The 20,428-nt window shown below is 35.8% G+C and overlaps 1 protein-coding gene across 1 annotated transcript; it reads left to right on the top strand.

The window, feature by feature from the left end:
• The first annotated feature begins 4,911 nt into the window (after positions 1 to 4,911).
• Positions 4,912 to 7,467, top strand: LOC145159407 (F-box/LRR-repeat protein 25-like). The gene is made up of 2 exons (XM_079078389.1): positions 4,912 to 5,075; positions 5,631 to 7,467. The coding sequence occupies exon 2, from the start codon at positions 5,633 to 5,635 to the stop codon at positions 6,641 to 6,643; it is 1,011 nt and encodes a 336-aa protein (XP_078934515.1). The 5' UTR covers positions 4,912 to 5,075; positions 5,631 to 5,632; the 3' UTR covers positions 6,644 to 7,467.
• Positions 7,468 to 20,428: the final 12,961 nt, after the last annotated feature.

Here is a 20,428-nt window from a genome sequence, read left to right as displayed (position 1 = left end):
AAGCAACATTAACAACAGACAACTGAGAACAATCAACATCTTCAAGTTCACTAATTTCACTAATATTGTCAAAATTATCTTCAATATCAGTAAAATTAGATTGAGAATCAGATGTTGAATTCTCAGTCTTTTTCAAAATTTGAATTTGTTCAGATTTAGTCAAGTATCATTCACTATGTTAACTAATTCATTCGCATCAAGACATTCATCAATTTTGACAATTCCATATTTATATCTATCATCAGGGACTCTGTCAAAATCAGCTATTATTTGCTCACAATCATACGAAATATTATCTACCTTGGCTCTTTCGAATGCTAGGAAAGGTAGTAATTTTCTATGTTGCTCTTTACTTATATCACATGAATGATGTAAATCAGTTAATTTGCTATAAAGTCGTTTAGCAGAATTACAATAGATGTTTCTTTGTGCTAGCAAAAGTTTAACATCACTCGATAACCTATCCCTGTCACACATTATATTTGTCATTTGTAATTCCAAACATTCAATTTTGCTTATTTTCATGTCTAATCTCTTTTTGACCTCTAACAACTCCATTGACAACTTGTTGGCCTCATTGCTAGCAGACACAACAATTGAATCAAAATAAGTAACCGTCTCATCAAAAGAAATTAGTTCAGAATCATAAGCATGTGTAGGAATATTAAAAGATTTGAGAATTTTACGTACTTTTGTTGTCATTGGAGATTTGTCAACTGCTTTGGATACGAAGCATCGTCCCCTCACTTCGAATTCCTCATCATCTGAGTCGTTCTCCATTTTCGCATACAACGCCCCATGCGTTGGATTCCTCATTTCCTCATCGTCTGACCCGGATGACCAGATTTGATAAGTTCCATCTTCATCCTCATGCTCACCCTTTGCAACCAATGACAAATTCTTTGCTTTAGCACGAACCACCTCAAGCTTTTCTGCATAATATGCCTCATCTTTGACTTTATTCTTCCTCTCATCCTTCTTTCGAAGCATACAGTCATTTGCAAGATGATTCGCACCGTTGCAATAATGACAATCTATTCCTGCATCACCTTTCAGCTTCTTTTCACCCTTTCCATCAGTTATCTTCGAATCTTGCTTCTCAACTTTCTTTTTCTCCTTAACAACATTTTTACTCACATAATTTCCTTTCACCTCAGCAAGCTTAGTCTTCGAATTGAACGGCTTTTTGAAAAATTTCTTGACACAATTATTCGAGTAAAATGTTATTGCTTCATCATCCGAATTCATGATGAATCCTTCTTCTTCCTCAGAATCACCATTTTCATCTTCTTTCTCAAAAATCTTTGATACAAGAGCTAATGGACCTCCCAAATTCAACTTCGATTCCTCAGCAATTTCATTTACCTCAATTTCGTGTGTTTTCAATTGATTATACAAATCATTGAGAGTTGATGTATCAAAACTTTGTTGATTCTTCACCATCATACTCACACTTCTCCATTCTTTTCGAAGCCCCATTACAAAGATGAGATTGAATTCCATTGAAGTTCTGGTAATTCCATAGCGATTGCACCGATAGATTAACTCGTTCAGACGATCATAGTAAACTTCAATTGTTTCTCCTTCTTTTTGTTTGAAATCTTTCAACTCAACCAAACACTGTTTAACTGAATTGATTTTTGTCTTCTCACTTCCTTGAAATTTATCTTTCAGATTGTTCCAGACTTCCTTTGCAGTTGTACAACTCCTAACGTAATTGTACACAACTGGAGGTAATGCACCTCGCAGTTCCCTCATACACCTCTTCTCCAGTTTCTTCAGACGATCAGTTTGATTATCAACTCCAGAATTTGTAGAATATGATCCAATTGGTTGAACATTCACTGGAACATTGACATTTCCAGTGATACATGACCATAATTCTTCATCCAGACCATTCAGATAATCCTGCATACGATTAGCCCACTGATCATAGTATTCAGGGATTAGCATTGGAATTTTGGTTGATGAACCTAGCAGATGAGAAAATGAGGTCATCGAATTGAGATTGAAACTCGCCATTGTTGTATGGAAGAAGATTTTGAGAAGTTTGAAAAGATTTGAGAATTTGAAAACAAACTAGATGAATCAAATCGAATTGATGAGAATAACACTCGATTCAACAATTCAAATGCATAATCGAATCACAGACTAAGATCTAGACAATTTTTCACTTTCAAAAAGTGCGGAAACTTTTGAATCAAAAAATTGATTCAAAAACTTTTTGAACAGCGTGAAAATCAGATCAGAGATATGATTCCTGCTCTGATACCAATTGATGAAACAATGAATCGAGTAATGAATTAATCAGAGTATGAATTCAAGTAAGAATATGAGATTTGAACACACGATGTAAATATGATCTTGTTATGCTCTATTAGGCTTTCGAATTCTTTACAGAGAATAGTAGACAAGTCTGTAAAAGTTCTTATCTAACTCTAGTAAATAACCTTATTTATAGAGAACTGAAAGCATACAAAAAATATACTAAGGCATTGACTCTAAAGCTTCGAATAAAAGCGCCCTAGTAAAATACGTTACAAAATATTCGAAGAGTCCAAAACATACTTCGACTACTTACAACAATTCGACCCTTACAATTTTCACGTCGTTACATACCTTGCGCAAAGAGGTATTAGACCGATTGTCCCGTGTCTCTGTGGATCGACCCTACTTGCCTTGTACTGCCTGTTAGTGCAATATAGTAGTGTTCTTAGGAGTATATCGTACCCCTATCATTTGTTGGGTTTGACACGCCTAACACTGGGAAGTATGAGTCTGGAGATGAGGAGCACAAGAAGAAGTTGGAGGTGAAGAATGCTTTGGAGAATTATACGTATAACATGAGGAACACAACAAAAGATGAGAAGCTTGGTGAGAAGTTGACTCCGGTTGATAAGAAGGTTGATGATGCTATTGATGAGGCGATTGTATGGTTAGATACGAACCAGTTGGCTGAGGGGGATGAGTTTAAGGATAAGATGAAGGAGCTTTTTCCCATTTTGAAACTTTTAGGTTAGAGAGAGATAGAGGGAGATAGAGAGAGAGAGAGAGAGGATGAGGAGGAGAGAGATAGAGGATATTAAATGAAGAAATGTTGGAGGCGCTAGAGGTGGGTGATGGCGGAGGCCCTAGGGCTTCTTGTTGCTAATTCAAAGATCAACATCGATGGTAGAAGGTGGAGGCATCAGTAGAGGGAACAAGGTAAAAATAGAGGAGATCGAACCATTTAGTGTGTGGGTCGATTTGGAAGAAATCTCAAACCCTTAACCTTAAACATGATGTGAAGCGATTGATCCATAATCTTCTTCGTCTCCGTTAATTCCGTGGGCTCACATAATCGGACGATAGTGGTAAATGAAGCATTCTTCGAGAAGGAAGGTGCATCGCCGCAGTTTGAGGCTAGAAGAGGCAATGAGGATTGGAGGCAGTGGATGTGGGTGAGGGGTGGAGACGAGGGAGAAGAAGGTGGGGGTTTAAAAAATTTGGGGATTTCATTTTCCCTCGGAGACACGCGTTTCTTAAAAAAATATATAAAACGACATTCACAGAGGACGCACAAGTGCCCTCCGTGTTTTTAATATTTTTTATATGAGACACTAATTTAAGGGCACACAATAATGCGTGACCTAAATCCTTAAATTTTTTAAAGAGATGACACTTCTTTAATGTCACTCTCTTTTGCATAACATAAATCAATGAGTGTCGTGGTTTGCGCGTCGTAAAAGGGTCTTTTTCTTGTAGTGAGAATGATCTTCAATGTAATTTGTGGAAGTGAAACTCAATATAAGAGAATTTTACCAACTCTCGGACCCCCAATCAACAAATAGCTTGAACAAATAATCAAGTTTTGCACGTGAAGACAGATCCATTGATAAACTAGAATCAATTTTGAACTCTAGAAAACAATCGATGCCACAATGGAGACGATAATTGTGATTTAGAGCTTAGGAATCGAGCAAAAACTAGAAAATTCCATTAATCAGAAAGAAAATTATCATCTCAATAATCCACATATGGATCAATTTCATACCTGACTAAAATTGAATAGTATAAACAAATAGTGATAAATGCTACCCGGTGATTGTATATGAATGAATCGACGAAGCCACTTTGATTGATGAATTAACACTTCTATTCCAGATCTACGACAATAAGTAAGGAATGAGAGACATCGACGATGTTTTAGGTCGTATCGACGAGAACGAGATAGTGGTGATTCAAGAGCGTGGAGGAGCAGAGGCGGAGGAAGTACACTAACGCAATTGAAGATGACGGTGAGATGAGGCGGAGATGTGATTCGATCGCCGGAGATGAGGCGGAGATGTGACACGATCGTGACATGGCTAGAGCTCTGGGAGACTTTATCCTGTTGATAATCTGAGGCTTCATAACACTAAGATTTCAGAAGCATCAAAAGGATGGAGGATTGGATGCAATTCGACGGATGAGGTCCGATGACGATGGATCGTGGTTTCCCAGAGAGCGAGAGAAGGAGAGGAGAGAGAGATATGGAAGTCTAGTTTATCAGGTATTATATTAGATTTAGAATATGATTTAATTATATTTTGTTTCCTATAATACCCCTGTCTCTTTTAATTACGATACCTTATTTTTTCAGTTTTCTACTTATTTAAAAAACGCCACCTTGCATCTCAAATGATCATTCCTCTATATATATATATATATATATATATATATATATATATATATATATATATATATTGAAAATAATTAAGTAATAATTATGAGTTTTTACTTTAAAAAAAAATTAATTATTTTTTACTATAAAAAAAATTAATTATTTTTTAACGGGCTATAAGCTAAGCTAGTTTTTTAATAAAATTGTGGGCCGTTAAAAAAAATTAATTTGTCAATAATATTTAATCATTTCATTTACCAAATTATTGCGGTAGCCATATCCAAAGAAAAACCCAAAGTAGGGAGAGCTTGGCGAGGACGTTGTATAAATCGGAAAAAGGAAAAGATGAACCCTAGATCGTGAATTATAGTGGTGGTTCTCTCACCCTCGACGAAACCGCCGCTGCTGCTTGTGTGTCGAATTTTGTTATAAGGTAAATCCTCCGATTTGCGATTTGTTTTGCATATTGTTGTCTGCTCGTTGGTGCGTGTGAATCCTCCATATGAACAATTGGAGGCATAAATACTGCGACTAAGCCCGAAATTACAAGATTGGGTTTTTCTTTTAAGTTTGGAATTCTGGGTATCAATCGATGAGAAATTTTGAAACTTTTTGTGGTTTTGTAGAGATTTAAAGCTATATTTGGTACGGCGATTTGAGGAATGACTCTGGGCTTTTAGTTCATGGTTCGCTCAACCTCATATCACCGAACTAAATTGTTTTAGTGGCTTTACCGATACTGTGGATTGTGATTGTGCGGCAAAGACTTAATAATGCCCCTATAATAACTATACATACAATACATGGGACCATATACGCTTATAAATTTATAAAAAGAGAGTGCACCTTTACTATGGATGGATATGGAAATCTGTTGTTTTTGGTTTGATTTGAGGTTGAATATCTGTATGTATATGCAATACCTGTTTATATAAGATAAGATGTTTGTGGAAATGGGATCATGTGTTAACTTGTTATATGTTTGAAGGTATGAGACGAGAAGTAGAAGATGTTCCCGAGTTGATGCATCTTATACAATCACGGTTGCCGTATGAAGAAGCAGGCCGCACGAGTGTGTTGTCCAAGTCATGGCTTCACGCTTGGTCTACCTTCCCTATCCTCAGATTCATTGTTCAAAGAGGAAAGAACATGATGAAGTTGGAGGGCGTGGACCGCACTCTTAAAAGGTATCTCCATGACAACATACCAATAGAAAGGTTTTTCCTCCTAATCGACATCGAGAACCAGGAGTCAGCTTCTCTTGCTGAAAAATGGATCGGGCCCATCGCAACCAAAACCTGTCTTAGAGAGTTTTTCCTCTCAATCAAGCTTTTTGGTGCCTCGTTTACGTTGCCAGATGAGATACTCTCGGGTGAGAATCTTAACCTAACTAAGATAAAAGTCGAAGCTTCTATGGCATCTCGTTATTCTTTTTGGATGACAACCAGCCAACGTCCTGTGATAAACTGTGTTTCCCTACGAGAACTTCACTTAAAGGGTGTGAGCATAGGTGAAGAGGTACTCCATGACTTATTGTCGTCTTGTACCTTGCTTGAGAAGATAGCGCTTATAGATTCTTGCAAGGAGTTCAAGTCTCTGAAGGTTAAAAACCTTCCTCGTCTTTATGAATTACGAATAGCTTTGGATGCTGCAAGCTCTACTGCTTTGGAACTCAGCGATCTCCCAAATCTTGACGTGTTTAGCTGCGATCTACATGATTTGCGACCATATATGCCACTTATTCCATTCAACGCCTATTCAGTATTCTTAGCAAGCAGCCTGACACAGTTAAGGTTAGATGTTGTGATACAGGACTACGAGTGTCTGGACATGATCAAATCGGGACTTCCTTTTCTTGATAATTTGACCCTTTTTATGAGATATTGGATGTTGGGAAGCTTCCATTTCACATGTGCTTCCATCAGGAGGTTGTGCTTGATGTCGTGCAAAAGCAACCTAATCGACATACAAGTACACCACGATTACACTCTCATTGCCTAGTCTCTTATTTCCAGTCTCGTCTCTCAAGCACACCACGATTACACTCTCACTCTCCCGTCCGGTTGATGCTGATTTTTTTCTTAAGATGAGGGAAACACTCACGTTATCACACAAGTGCTGCCTTTCTATAACAACTGCCTACTTCAAGGAGGTGGTGCACGAGGAGGACGAGGAGCTGCCATTGGACATCGACATCGACATCGATGAACTAAGAAAAAGGCTCTTGTTTCCTCCTGCTAGGAACGTGCAACAACTCTCGTTTCAAACAGGACGCGATCAATGCATGTGGGAACGATCCCTTTTTTTTAATGCATTCTTTGAGATTTGCCATCCCGAGCACGTATTTGCAAAGTCAGACATCCGCTTCAGAAACAACAATCATTTTTGCAGGCTCATGCTGAGGGAGGTCTTGGAGAAGAAGACCAAGCCCGCGGATTGGTCTCGTTACCTCAAACATGTTCAAATAAGAACGGATCCTCATAAAAAATGGAAAACCCTAACAAATTCCCGGAGAAGCTTTCTAGAAAATGGCTCCCTACATTTCAAACTAAAATGGTGTTAGGGTCACCCATTTCTTGTACTATTGTTACATGCTTTAAATTTTGTTTTATCCTGTGTGTTACAAACATATTTAAACATATAATTCTCGTCTGCTTGGGATGTGCTTTTGATTTGAATAATCGTATATTTGTTATTTGTAATCCACAGTGTTTGTAATTATAATGGTTCAACTCTACAGATCACTGATGGGTATTTGTAATCATAACTGTTTTGTAATTTTTTTTTATAGAATTATATTATGTCATCGACTCATGTTGGATGGATGCCTTGTTTGAATTACAATTCTCATGCTGCAGAATTATTTGTTTCGATTTTTTATATTTGGTTGTGATTTTGATTTTTCAAATTTTATGCCTCCATCCGTTCTCTGTTCACATTCTGTAGAACAATTTCTATAATTGTAACTTTTGTTCCTTCATCGTTTATAGATGAATTAACTGTGTCAAAATTAACCGATATTGTGAAATTTCTTTGTTAGTTTTAATTTTTGTTTGGTTTTAATTGTGTACCAGACGGATATCGGGATGTTTTAAAATGACAATATCATTGTTATTAATCTTGAATAGTTGAATTTATCATGCTTACATTAATTTGTTATAAAACGCTCTAATATATACTAGCCGTTTACCCGCGCCAAGCAACAAGTGCGAATAATTTTTTCAGAAATTAGTTACTACAAACGATTTGTTTTTTATATCGATTTTGAACCGGTTTCGATTTTTAAAAATCATTGTGTTAAACTGTTTTCGGTTATAATAAGTTCGGTATTTTTGAAGTGAAATTAAATAAGAAAACAGTTTTAAGACCGATTTGGTTCGGTTATATTAGAAAAAGCGAAAAAAAAAACCCAGTTTCATACATATATTAAACCCTATTACTAAATCTCGGTTCGGTTTTAACCTACCTGGTAGATTTTCTTGACCAGGAGGTGTCGGCCGATTCATTGACAGAATGGATAGCAAAACATACGAGGACGGCGAATTCACCAAAACCCTAGGAATATTCATGCCGAATTCACCATAATCCTAGGAAAGTTTGGCTCCAACTTCATCAAAACCCTCATAAACTCAAGTGTCAGTTGTTTAGGGTTAGAATCATGGTGATAGAGTTGAATGATGCAGGTGGTTGTTCGATGGTTGTGAGGGAAGACAAACGGTGGCGTTTGTGGTGGCTTTGGAGAGTATATTGTTGTAGATTTATTCCTTCGATGGAATAGATGTCGACGATTGTAGTGTTCTTCCACAAGGAACGTCGTTGTGATGCGGCTATAGTGAAAAGTTATTTTTTGCAAGAAATATCTTTTCAAAAATATATTATAGTCCAGAGAACACAATGCATTATATCAACAAATATCGTTTACATTTTTGGTTTGGTAAAAATAAATGTTATTGATCTAGGTTAAATATATGTGTGGGGTGGTTAATTTTTGTTCATCAGTTTCTTTTTCTTTTTTTAAAATAGTTTATTTCCGGAACATATCATATTATAAAGAAAACATAATTCATTCACAAATAATTTATTACATAAAATAGTTCATCTCTTTCTCAATGTTGGACTATTCTCTTTTTTTTTATAGGGGTTATTCCTTCCTTTATGATTCCCGTCAAATCTATAACACAAGCATTAGCATTAGGCCACAAACATTATTGCCAATTTGTTTTGTTTTTTTTACCCCACCTTCCATTTACAACACATGGATTTCAAGGTTTATATATAATTTTACTCACTTTCAAATAATACAAAAAAAAAAAGATAGTTGGTTTATATTTTAACAAAATTTTGAATAAATAAATGGGAAGCTTATAATAATTTATCTAGAAAAACAATGCTTTATTTTTTTTCCCACAAAACCAGTTATATTTTCAGTTTCTTTAAAAAAAATCATTTTTGACATATTAAAATATATTTCCCGATTTATTAATTGTTTCCCGGTTTATTAGCCAATACGAAATTTATCAAAAGAAAATAATAAATGATGTCAAAAAAGAATTTGAAAAAGAACATTTTTATTTTTCTTTTTCACCATGAATCAATAGAACCGAGTTTCAAAAAAGTTGTAATGTTGGTGGATTTTGGAACTGTAATGTTAGACTAAATATAACATCTTATCGATTTTTTAAAAAAATAAAAAATAAAAACTCCATGTCTAGAACTAAAACTTAAACAAACAATAACCAAAATCGAAACTTTAATTTAATAAAAAAGAAAGAAATCAATGTTTTGATTCCAAAATCAAAATCAAAAGAAACTAAAGGGACCCTGCATGATAATCTTGAGAGTGTCTATATATTTACATGATGAATGTCGATAAAACTCAAATATCTAAATAAAAACAAAAAAAAAAAATCAAAGATAGTAAAAACATTATGGGTTTGGCGCTTCAAATCCATGGTGTAGATTTTGACTTGATGTAAACTTAGGAACTCGACTCATTTCAAATTTTGAACTACAGATTCCAGGCTTCAAAATACCATATATAATTTCTCTAGGTCTACTTAAATTCCAATTCCAAACCATGACGACACCTGCACCTGCACAGTTTAGACACATTAATTTTTTATAAGTTTTATTAGAGTATTGTTGTAGCGAGACAGAATTTAGATCGTTGGAAGTGATTTCTCGAGATTATGGACGGGGGTTTCTTTTGAATATGTTCGATACTATTCGAAGTAGCTTTTGGTAGATCAAGCGCCGAATTGTTGGCCATTTTGAGACTTTTTTTCTTGTCCTCTGTAAGTGAGGATATTTTTGGAAAACCTACAGTTTGCATAGAATCCATCACTTGTGATAATCGACAATTTGTAACATTTATGGGAAGTTCAATCAAACGGTGTCCTCGCCTACTCTGTTGTTTAACATATGTTGGTGTACTTCTGGTAAAGACAGAACCAAAGTCTGGTAACAAAGGCAAAATAGTAGGAAACTGACAAGTGCAACAACAACATCCGTGTATGACCCTCTATTGCAATTTGCAATGCTTCTTTTAGCTGTTCTGAATTTTTTTCTTTGTTTCAAGTTCCTGCCTTTTCTTTTCAGCAAGAAATCAATTGGTTTGTAGTTGAATTTTCAACTCTTTTTTAAGAGAAATCCATTTTCTCTCTTCTTCATTTAGCCTAATTTTCTCTGATTCAAATCTCTGTTCAACACTCTCCACAGTTGCGTTCACACCATGGCCTCGCCCCTTCTCTAATTATTGTTTGAAAGACTATTTAATGTTTATCACATCAGCCCAAGCATATTCATTAATTGGAATAAAACAAAGATCAAATAATGAATATGTGGTTTCAAAGGATTTAACCATTCAAACCAAAACATAAATTTAAATGAATTAGAGGCAAAAGAAAAACAAATAAATCTTACATGTTTACTGCATTATAGAAAAGAAGTTGTAGGTTGTAACACCCAAAACCTGGTACGTCTTGAAACCCTCAAGAATTTACGTTTAAGCATAATTGGTCCCTTGAGTACGTTGGGCGTACCTATGAGTACGCTTAGCGTACTCTGCATGAATGATCGCGGAGGAGCCTCACGTACGCTGGGCGTACGTGAGGGTACGCCGGGCGTACGCGTCAGAGGGTCAAAACCCTAAATCTCGGAATTGTCCCCCCTATTTAATCATCCTTTAGCCTCTTGGACCAAACCCTATCAGCCTCTTGAGCCTCTTTTCGTCTACTTTCAGCTGTGGTATTGTGTGTGAGAGTTTTAAACTTAAGGAGAGGGTTTTGGTGGGCATTTTAGAGTTCTTTCAAGAAGGAGAAGTGGTTGTGCAAGCTTGGAACGAGTTGGTGCTTCAAGATCCTGCCTAATAGTCATCTTGCAAAGCTTCTGGAGGTATAAAGCTTGCACCTTTCCATCTTAATCTCTAGATGTAGTTACGGTTTCTTGTTTGGTCCCTTTTTCAATCATTTTGGACCTCCTTTGAGAGTTAAGCAACTCCAGGAGATGGGATAGACAGATCTGAGGTCCTTTGATCCTTTAGTACCATAAAAATGGAAGCTTAATGGGAGCTTTGGCCTCATGCATGGGTTAAAGACCTTGGAAAGGTCTTAATGGAGAAGTTGGGTGTGTATGAGACATGCAAAGGCATAAAGTTGCCAACTTTATGCCTTAGGACATCTTTACAGACTTAGAATTGGCTTTTGGACATAAAGGACTCGAGTATTAAGCACTTAATAGGGAAAGTGCTCAAACTGAGGGTATGTTGGGCGTAACCCAGTGTACGCGAGGCGTAGTCCCATGTCCCAGTACGCTGCACGTACCAGGATGGTACGCCGAGTGTACGCAATGCAGATGGGTCGAATCTGTTTTGGGCCCTTAGGCTATTTGGGCCTCATTTGATTATTGGGCCTGGTGTAATCTGGGAATTATGAGTCATATAATTGTTGCGGGCCATGGAATTATTGTTGGGTCTTTATTGGGCCAAGAAGCCCATTAAGGATTTTGGACTTGGGCTTTGGGCCCATTAGCAAAGGATGGATATTTGGGCCTTATGGAAGGGTTGGGGAGCTGGGTTCCCTTGGTTAACCAAAGTTCTAACATTGATTAATATTATCATTCAGCGTGGGAGGTTTCAGACTGTTAAAAGAGCAGCTATTGTATTCAACAGACAGAGGTGAGTCTTCTCACCATACCTATGGGTCTAAGGCACCAAGGCCGGCCCATTATGTGATTATGATATATGTGTTAGTCTTTCTGTGATTTGATATGATATGTGATTGTGTGTTTTGCATGAAGACCCCGGGGGGAGCCCGTGGCATTGGATGTAAGACCATGTGGGGTAGCCCATGGCAGTCCTAGGTAAAGACCATGTGGGGTAGCCCATGGCATTGGATGTAAGACCATGTGGGGGAGCCCATGTCAGTCCTAGGTAAAGACCATGTGGGGTAGCCCATGGCACTAATACAGGTTTTATGTATGCATGGCTTATGTGATATGTGTGTAGCTTTAATTAGCTAACAGGATATGTGTATGTGTGGTGTGTGGTATGCTCTGGGGAACTCACTAAGCATATCGCTTACAGGTTGTTGATTTGTTTCAGGTACATCTGAGCCCAAGGGCAAGGACAAGGCGTGATGGCGCAGCGTGCACTCTATCGCTCTCTTTCACTGTTAGAATTGGGGACGCTCTGATGATTTGAATAAGTTGTAATGAATTAATGATCTGAAAACAATTATGTTGGGATTTTATGGTTTAAGCAATTATGTTTTACTAATTAAAAAGTGAAAAATTTCTTTTAAAATTTGGGTCGTTACATAGGTAGCACCAGGTAACACTACCTTCTTAAAGCTCCATAGGATCTTGATACGGTACCGACTTGAAATAGCAGGTAGTATCAGGTAAGACTACATTCATTATGCTTCGTGACCAAGTCATCATATTGAGGTTAGGCTTTCTAAGGTTGGTATCATTAACTATATGGTTGGGATTTCTAGCAGATTTAGCTTCATGTAAGCTTAGTTATTTCCATAATATTAAAACATCATGGACTAATAAGGATGGTAATATTACAGAGAACACCTTGATTAATCATAAACAATATACATATGCATACCTGAATCAGGGCTCTAAATTGGAAGACGGACAATGTTTTACTTTCTCCTAGTGCATAAAAGCCTTGTTCATTAGCCATAAAAAATACATGAACAAAGCTGTTAGGCTTGTTAAACCATTGGTCGCCTTTCCTGCAAATGTAATCACATTCAGCTGAAATCAAACCCAAAAACTGTTGGATTAGATGTCTAAGCCCATAACTATTATTGGTATGTACTTGACCCGAGAGTAGCATGGTCCATTTGGGTTGCATATCATCAGGACAATTTGTTAGGATGGACTTTTGAGAGAAGGTTATTTATGGTTTATTAATATATTATAAGTTATAATATATTAATATGAAATCATATGTTTTAATTAGTATTGATCAAGAATTAATTTGGAATTAATTTAGTGATCAAAAGAGACTAATTAAATCTATGGGGACTAATTATGTTAATTAGTTATATTTATATGTGTTGGGCTTATGATCCATGTTGGACTAACTTTATGTATGGATACATAAAGAGTTGGGCCACATGAACCATGGATCATAAGACCCATGGGTATGGATTTGGGTTATATCCATGACCCTAGAAATCCCACATATAAATACATACTTCATTGCCCAAAAATAACGACCGGTGTGTTCTTGGAGTTCATGGTGGTTTTGGATGCATGGAGATTCTCTCTCAAGTTCATCTTTTGTCCATGGTGTGTTGTGATTCCACTTGAGGCTTCCACACTATTGGGGCTAAGCTCTTAAGGCTAGATACATCAAGACTTCAAGCTCGCCCATAAGGTATGTTATCCTAACTAGATTCTATGACAATTGTATGCTAGTTATAGGTTTAATACCGTGGAAACACCATTGCATGTATAATTAGTGAAAACATAGATCCAAGGTATTTAGGGTTGCATGAACAACTTAGGAGTGTTAGAATGCTCAAAACCCAACAGTGGTATCAGAGCCTAGGCTTGTTTTCAATTATACTTGATGCAAACTGTTTTTTCGAAGCCAAGAATCTGTCAGGACCAGAAACTCGACGAGTTCTGGAGGAAAACTCGACGAGTTCATGTATTAGAGCATGAACTCGACGAGTTCCATGAAGAACTCGACGAGTTTGTCTTCCAGAATGCATATATTCGAGTTTTTTGGCTGGAATTGGACTAGGAACATTACCATAAGCTGTTTTTGAACCTATAATCTTGTTTTTGATGTGGTAATGATCATTCTAATCCAATTCAAAAGATAATTGTCAAAAGTTTCATGTTTTGTATTAGTTTAATGTTTAGGCTAATTACGTGAAAATTGTTTGATTTGAAGTGTCAATGTTCATATGAGTTTAATCAAGATTATGAATATTGCTAGATATGATTGTGATAGTTGTTTTCAATCCAAATTAATCTACAATTTATTCATAAAATGTGTTTTTGTAACTTGTCCTCAAGTTACATGAAAAGTATCATTAATGAATTTTATTAAAAACATAGGTTATGAACTTGAAAAGTCTTTTCTCCATAAATTGTTTTGTAACCTCCATAACTTGTCCTCAAGTTATGGATTTTCAAGAGTCTCTTCATTAAAAGTTTTAAAAACCTATATTAAACTCATATGTTATGAAATTGAAGAGTTTTGAAAAGTTTCAAAACTTGCCCTCAAGTTTTGGAATTTGGAAAGTCACCCCCCATGTACACTTTAATTCCAAACCCTAGAATTTTAAAAGTTAAAAGTTCAAACTTTATGGACTTCATTAAATTAATTAAAGTGTTTAATTAAAAGAGTTAATAATTCCATAAAGACATGGTTTAAGTTTAATTAAATTAATAGTATAGTTTAATTAATAGATTAAACCACCAAGTATTTTAAATGTTTAAAATACACCCTTATACTATTATTATAATTTTAATTATATAGATATGTATAAGATAAAGTCAGTCTTACCATTAGTAGACCTCATTCACGAAGCCGGTCTATAAGGGGGGTATAAGGTTACTGCCTATAAAATGGCAGTTTAATGGGTGTCCACTCTCACCCACCGCTTCCTTGACTGGTGGAGGGTCGTTAGCCGAACGGGTAGGAAAGGACTCTAATTCTCCTTTCATTAAAAGTATAATGATAAATACTAAGTAACTAAACACTTATAAATTCCCTAACTTAGTTACTTAGGAAAATGTGAAATGGTGCTAACCCATGAAATTACACTTTGCACCTTTGTTAAGTCGTTAGTGGAGCGTGTGTGGTTAACCGACACACTAACATGGGACTGACAATGTGTGGTAAAGGGTGACTTAAGTTTTATCATAGATCGGTGGAGCGTGTGTGGTTAACCGGCACATCGATTAGGTGATAAAATTAAGGGTACCAAGTCAATTTGCATGGTTATTCACACCTTGTTTGTGATCCTCGGCATCCCAGTCACAAACTTGAGAGGGCACAATCGAGATTCAAACATGCCATTGAAAGTTCAATGTATCTCAACAGATCTAGGAGTTTCAAATCCAATTAAAACTTAATTTTATTTTGTTTTTCATGGTGGAAATTGGTAAATCGTCATTTACCTACCTTCAAATATTCTATAGCTTATTGGGTCCTAGCCTTAATATTTCATATTGGGTGTTATGTTTAGGACTTTAAATCAACTAAACTTGAATTTCTCCCATCATAGATGTCTTGTTAAGACATATGTGGTCTTCCCAAATCCTTAGAAACAAGCTTTCCTAATGAAGATGATATCCCAAATGGCTATCAAGGTGAAAGATCAATCCCTTTGTTGTGCATTAATGGGACTGGAAAATCATGCTTCACTTCCTCCACCTCCTCCTATTATTCTCCCTATCCCACAAGTTCAAATACTTGAAAATTCTAAGTCACTCAATCCCTATTGGCAAGCCGGGAGAGTCGGGTGTCAAAGGCTCGAGGCAGTTGACTGTTGACTTGGTTCTTCAGTCACTCCCTGATGACAGATCATGACATGACCCTTAGTGATCTTACCTATTTGCTTGATAATGCTAAATCAGCAATGATTTGGGGCATTAATAAAGTAAATTAGACTGGAAGATCAACTTCCCGAACCCAGTTGGACATTGACAATGGTGACATTGGAAGTCCAGAAAAGCTTTCTCTTCCCAATGGAAAGGGATCGGCCATGGTCAAGTCATTTGAGCTAATGGTAAAGAGAATGGCTAAGTCTGGACAATCAAGTGTACCATTTCCAAAGAGTCCATTGCCAAAAGAAGGGACATTGGTTGCGAAGCTGCCAATTTTACCTGAAAGTTCATAAGGATGGTAAAAGTCAAAAGTTTGACTTTGCTTCAGGTAAAGTCCATTATCTAACTCTATTAAGTCTCTTTTGGAGATTCTCAATACATAATGTAATCCACTTACATTTTGATTTTTTGAAAGAATCAAAGGATGCTTAAAGTAAAGAGTGTGCTGATTCTGATCGCGAAGATGGATTTCGATCGCATGGTTCGATGATCAGAATTTTGAACTGCTGCTTAAGAGTTATGATATATTGCTTAAAAATAGATAACAACATAGTTTTCATATGTATTTGCATTGTAAGGATAAGATTTTTTCCGCAAGTGTTTTGAAATAAAAGAAAAAGTTTTTATTTTATTTATTTTAAATATCCTTACAATGACATTTATGAAAAAATGTTATTTATATGTTTCCATTGATAAGCAATATTGGAAGATGGATTTGATTCTTTCATTTGTGGTAGTGTCATAATTTACCAAATAAGGAAAAAAATTCTCATCACCCAAGTTTCAGTTGGATAGAAACTTGGAATCGTGCAAGTTGTATTGTAGGATGAATGAGAATTTTCATTTTTGGGAAATTAAGACTAAGTCTTTATTCACATGTATGTGTGAGTCAAGTGAAGGATTGGGTACACTTAGTTGTGTGCTGGTCAAGTCCACCACAAAGAATCATAAGACTATTCGTCATGATTTACTAAAGTTTAGTAAATATGGTTATGCTTACAAGTTTAAGTATAATTCTGGATCATTGGAAGAGTTACAATGATAGGCAGAACGAATGAGAAGAATCAAATTTGGCAGAAGGATAAAAGTTTTCTCACATCTGAGAAGATGGGAGAGTACTTTAGTATCATGTTTTATGATTATCTTACTGATTAGAAAAACCATATCACAATTGATCCTCTAAGGACACCTTAGTGCATTTGTTTGGCTAAGGAGAGGAATCGTGAATTGTTGAAATGGTTAAATCAAAAGATAAATTATACTTCATTCCAAAATCAAGTCTTAGAGTCATACTCTAAGATTGTAACTTGAGTGATATAATTTTAAGAAAGGTTTTTAACACTTATCAAATGTAGAGTAACATGTTTCTTTCTCTTGTACATTTGGGATTGGTAGGTTGTGATGTTTTGGATAAGACAAAGACCAACTAAGATCAATTGTGTGAAGTGTTAATCTTGATAAGAATTCTCACCAACTCTTGGATATTTGTCTGTCAAGGAATGGTTCTTGACAAAGAGAATCTTATATGTCAAGAGGACAGTGGGAGTCTTAAAAGAACTTGAGATAGTTTCAAGAACTAATCAAGAGTATTGTTAATCACTAGCCCACGACTTGGGGTTTGTAACCTATCCTGTTGATACATTCTTATTTCTATGACCATTCCAGTTAAAGTTGTCCATGCATGTGAGTTCTAAGAGTTCTCAGTTGTTTGCATAACAACCTGGAAGCAATGGTAGGCCCTTGTGCTGCCAGATGGCAAGAAATTAAGATTGAACAAGTTCAGTCCATATGAGTTTGGATTTGTCACTAATCTTGTCTTGTGATTAAGGTTATGACAAATTCATATGGATAGGAACACTTACACCATAAAATCTAAGTGTCATAAGGTTTCTCTTCGATTCATGAAAATGATGGTAAGGAAACTCTTTCACTAAGTAGATTTTGAGTAGATAGCAATTGTGAGAATGACAAAAGGTCTAAACATTATGATTACGACATCCCTCTTCATAATTGTTTAGACACACATGTGAGCTATCTAAGGAAAGGTGTATGTTTTTTATAAAGTCTTATCAAAGCATCTCGTATCAGAAATCTGAACTTTGGTAAGAAAGTCATTAAAGTATTGATTTCTAGAAGTCCAGTTGATTTCTGGGTACATGTCAAAGCTAGTGGGAGCATAAGTGTTATGCTAGTAAGATAATAATCATTATGCTAGTGGGAGCATGATTATTATGTTAAGAATTGCAAGTTAGCAATGTTAATTATAGAAAACAAAAGGTTCAATTCGCTTTGAAAAGTTGTTTTACTATAATTAAGGGAGAGGATTTTATACTTCATTCCAATTCTACAAGTTTAGATTGAGATTTTAATCAACTTCAGTCAAGGATATATATGAATGTTATGTTGGAATGGTTCGACATAAGGAAGTTCTATATATGTTGCATTCTCAAAATTCGTTTATGACTACGACATCCCTCTTCATAGTTCGAATTTTGAGAACATGGCAAATAAAATTTTTTATAGCATGAATCGTGTCCCATATGCTTCGGGTATAGGATCGATTACATATGCTATGATATTCGTCCATTCTAAATTTTCCAAATGCTTAGGGAATTAAGAGGGAAAAAGGAATAGAACTGGATATGACTAAAATGATTAAGCAATTGTCAAGGACAATCTGAGGTTTACCAAAGATTGGTTGCTCATGGACAATTGGATGTATAGAGATAGGACCATATTGACACATTTTGAAAATAGGCAAATCTTGTACAGAAGTGATGGTCAAAATAGGAATATGGAATTGTTTCCATAGGTGGAAGTTATTCTTTGAATCTGTGTAAGATTAGAGAACTTAATGCAAGAATTTGAGACTTCGTTTCCATGGAATTGATCTCCATTGGAATAGTTTGTAACGTTTGTTGCCAAGTCTTTGTGATTTGGGCATAGTCATTACAAGAGGATCATTGCATATAAGTTGAGAATCTAACAGATTACTGTAAATGACAAGAGTTTGGCATTCTTACATTTACAATAAGGATTTGGGATTGTGAAATAGAATCATTGGAATTATGTTCAATTGATCTATTTCACAAAGTAAAGATCATAGACAAACATAGTATGCATACTTGGTGTATGGCATGACTATTGTTTGGACAAACATAGTGGGCATGCTTGGAGCATGACATGACTATTGTTTTCAATTCAAGTATAAAGTTGATAAATTGAAACATAAATAATGAGTAATCCATATGGTGCTTAGATAAAAGGTGTTTTTATTTACACTCAAAGTGTTGGGGCCATATAAGATTAGTATTATTCTTGTGTTTCACTTTGCATATTTTGACTTCCAGAATAATTGGGTCATTCTTCCCGAATGACTGAGTTATTCAAACCATCCACAGTCAGTCATATATTGGAAGTAGGTATGAATCAAGACTGTCATGAATTTGGCTTGTACGATTTGTCTAAGGTGCATTAGACATTGCAATGGTTGCTGCAACGTTCATGAGTGCTCCTGGAATAAGATTCGATATTTGGATTAAACCCACGCTCATTTGAATCACTTCATGGATTTTATCATGAGTGAATCATGAGACGATAATATCTTATATTCTTCAAACCTAGAGATATGAGTTGTTACTATGAGTTGGTTATACATTGATTGCACGAAAACGCATTCGGTAACTCGATGTTATAAAACGTGCCTTTGTGTATGATTCAACAAGTAGTAGAACAAGCCATATGAGTCGAAGTTTATCCATTCCTTTTACCTTCGGGATAAAAGCGATATATGTGGGCCCCTTGATGATTTAGTGATGACACCCCTAAGTGCTTGGCCAAGCCTGGACTGATTTGATTTGTTCAATTAGTCGGTCGTCATAAATCAGAAATCGGGAAACAACAAATGGACAGAGAGAATGATTCTAATCCATGTCTCAGTCCATATGATATCTAGAATGGAGGAATATATGATCACTTATCTAATGGACGCGTCATTGATTTGTTCAGAGTTCGACAACGACTTTAAGAGCTACGATTGCTAGCCAGGTTATGAATTCGTACTTGCAATAATAGTTTTAGACTTATCCAAGTGGGAGACTGTTGGATTAGATGTCTAAGCCCATAAATATTATTGGTATGTACTTGACCCCGAGAGTAGCATGGTCCATTTGGGTTGCATATCATCAGGACAATGTGTTAGGATGGACTTTTGAGAGAAGGTTATTTATGGTTTATTAATATATTATAAGTTATAATATATTAATATGAAATCATATGTTTTAATTAGTATTGATCAAGAATTAATTTGGAATTAATTTAGTGATCAAAAGAGACTAATTAAATCTATGGGGACTAATTATGTTAATTAGTTATATTTATATGTGTTGGGCTTATGATCCATGTTGGACTAACTTTATGTATGGATACATAAAGAGTTGGACCACATGAACCATGGATCATAAGACCCATGGGTATGGATTTGGGTTATATCCATGACCCTAGAACATATAAATACATACTTCATTGCCCAAAATAACGACCGGTGTGTTCTTGGAGTTCATGGTGGTTTTGGATGCATGGAGATTCTCTCTCAAGTTCATCTTTTGTCCATGGTGTGTTGTGATTCCACTTGAGGCTTCCACACTATTGGGGCTAAGCTCTTAAGGCTAGATACATCAAGACTTCAAGCTCGCCCATAAGGTA

Source organism: Lactuca virosa, chromosome 2 (genome assembly GCF_052849685.1).
Source record: "Lactuca virosa cultivar CGN04683 chromosome 2, Lactuca_virosa_CGN04683_v6, whole genome shotgun sequence".
Taxonomy (NCBI): domain Eukaryota; kingdom Viridiplantae; phylum Streptophyta; class Magnoliopsida; order Asterales; family Asteraceae; genus Lactuca; species Lactuca virosa.
The sequence above is the reverse complement of the archived record's forward strand: the minus strand, read 5'-3'. Positions and strand labels throughout refer to the sequence as shown.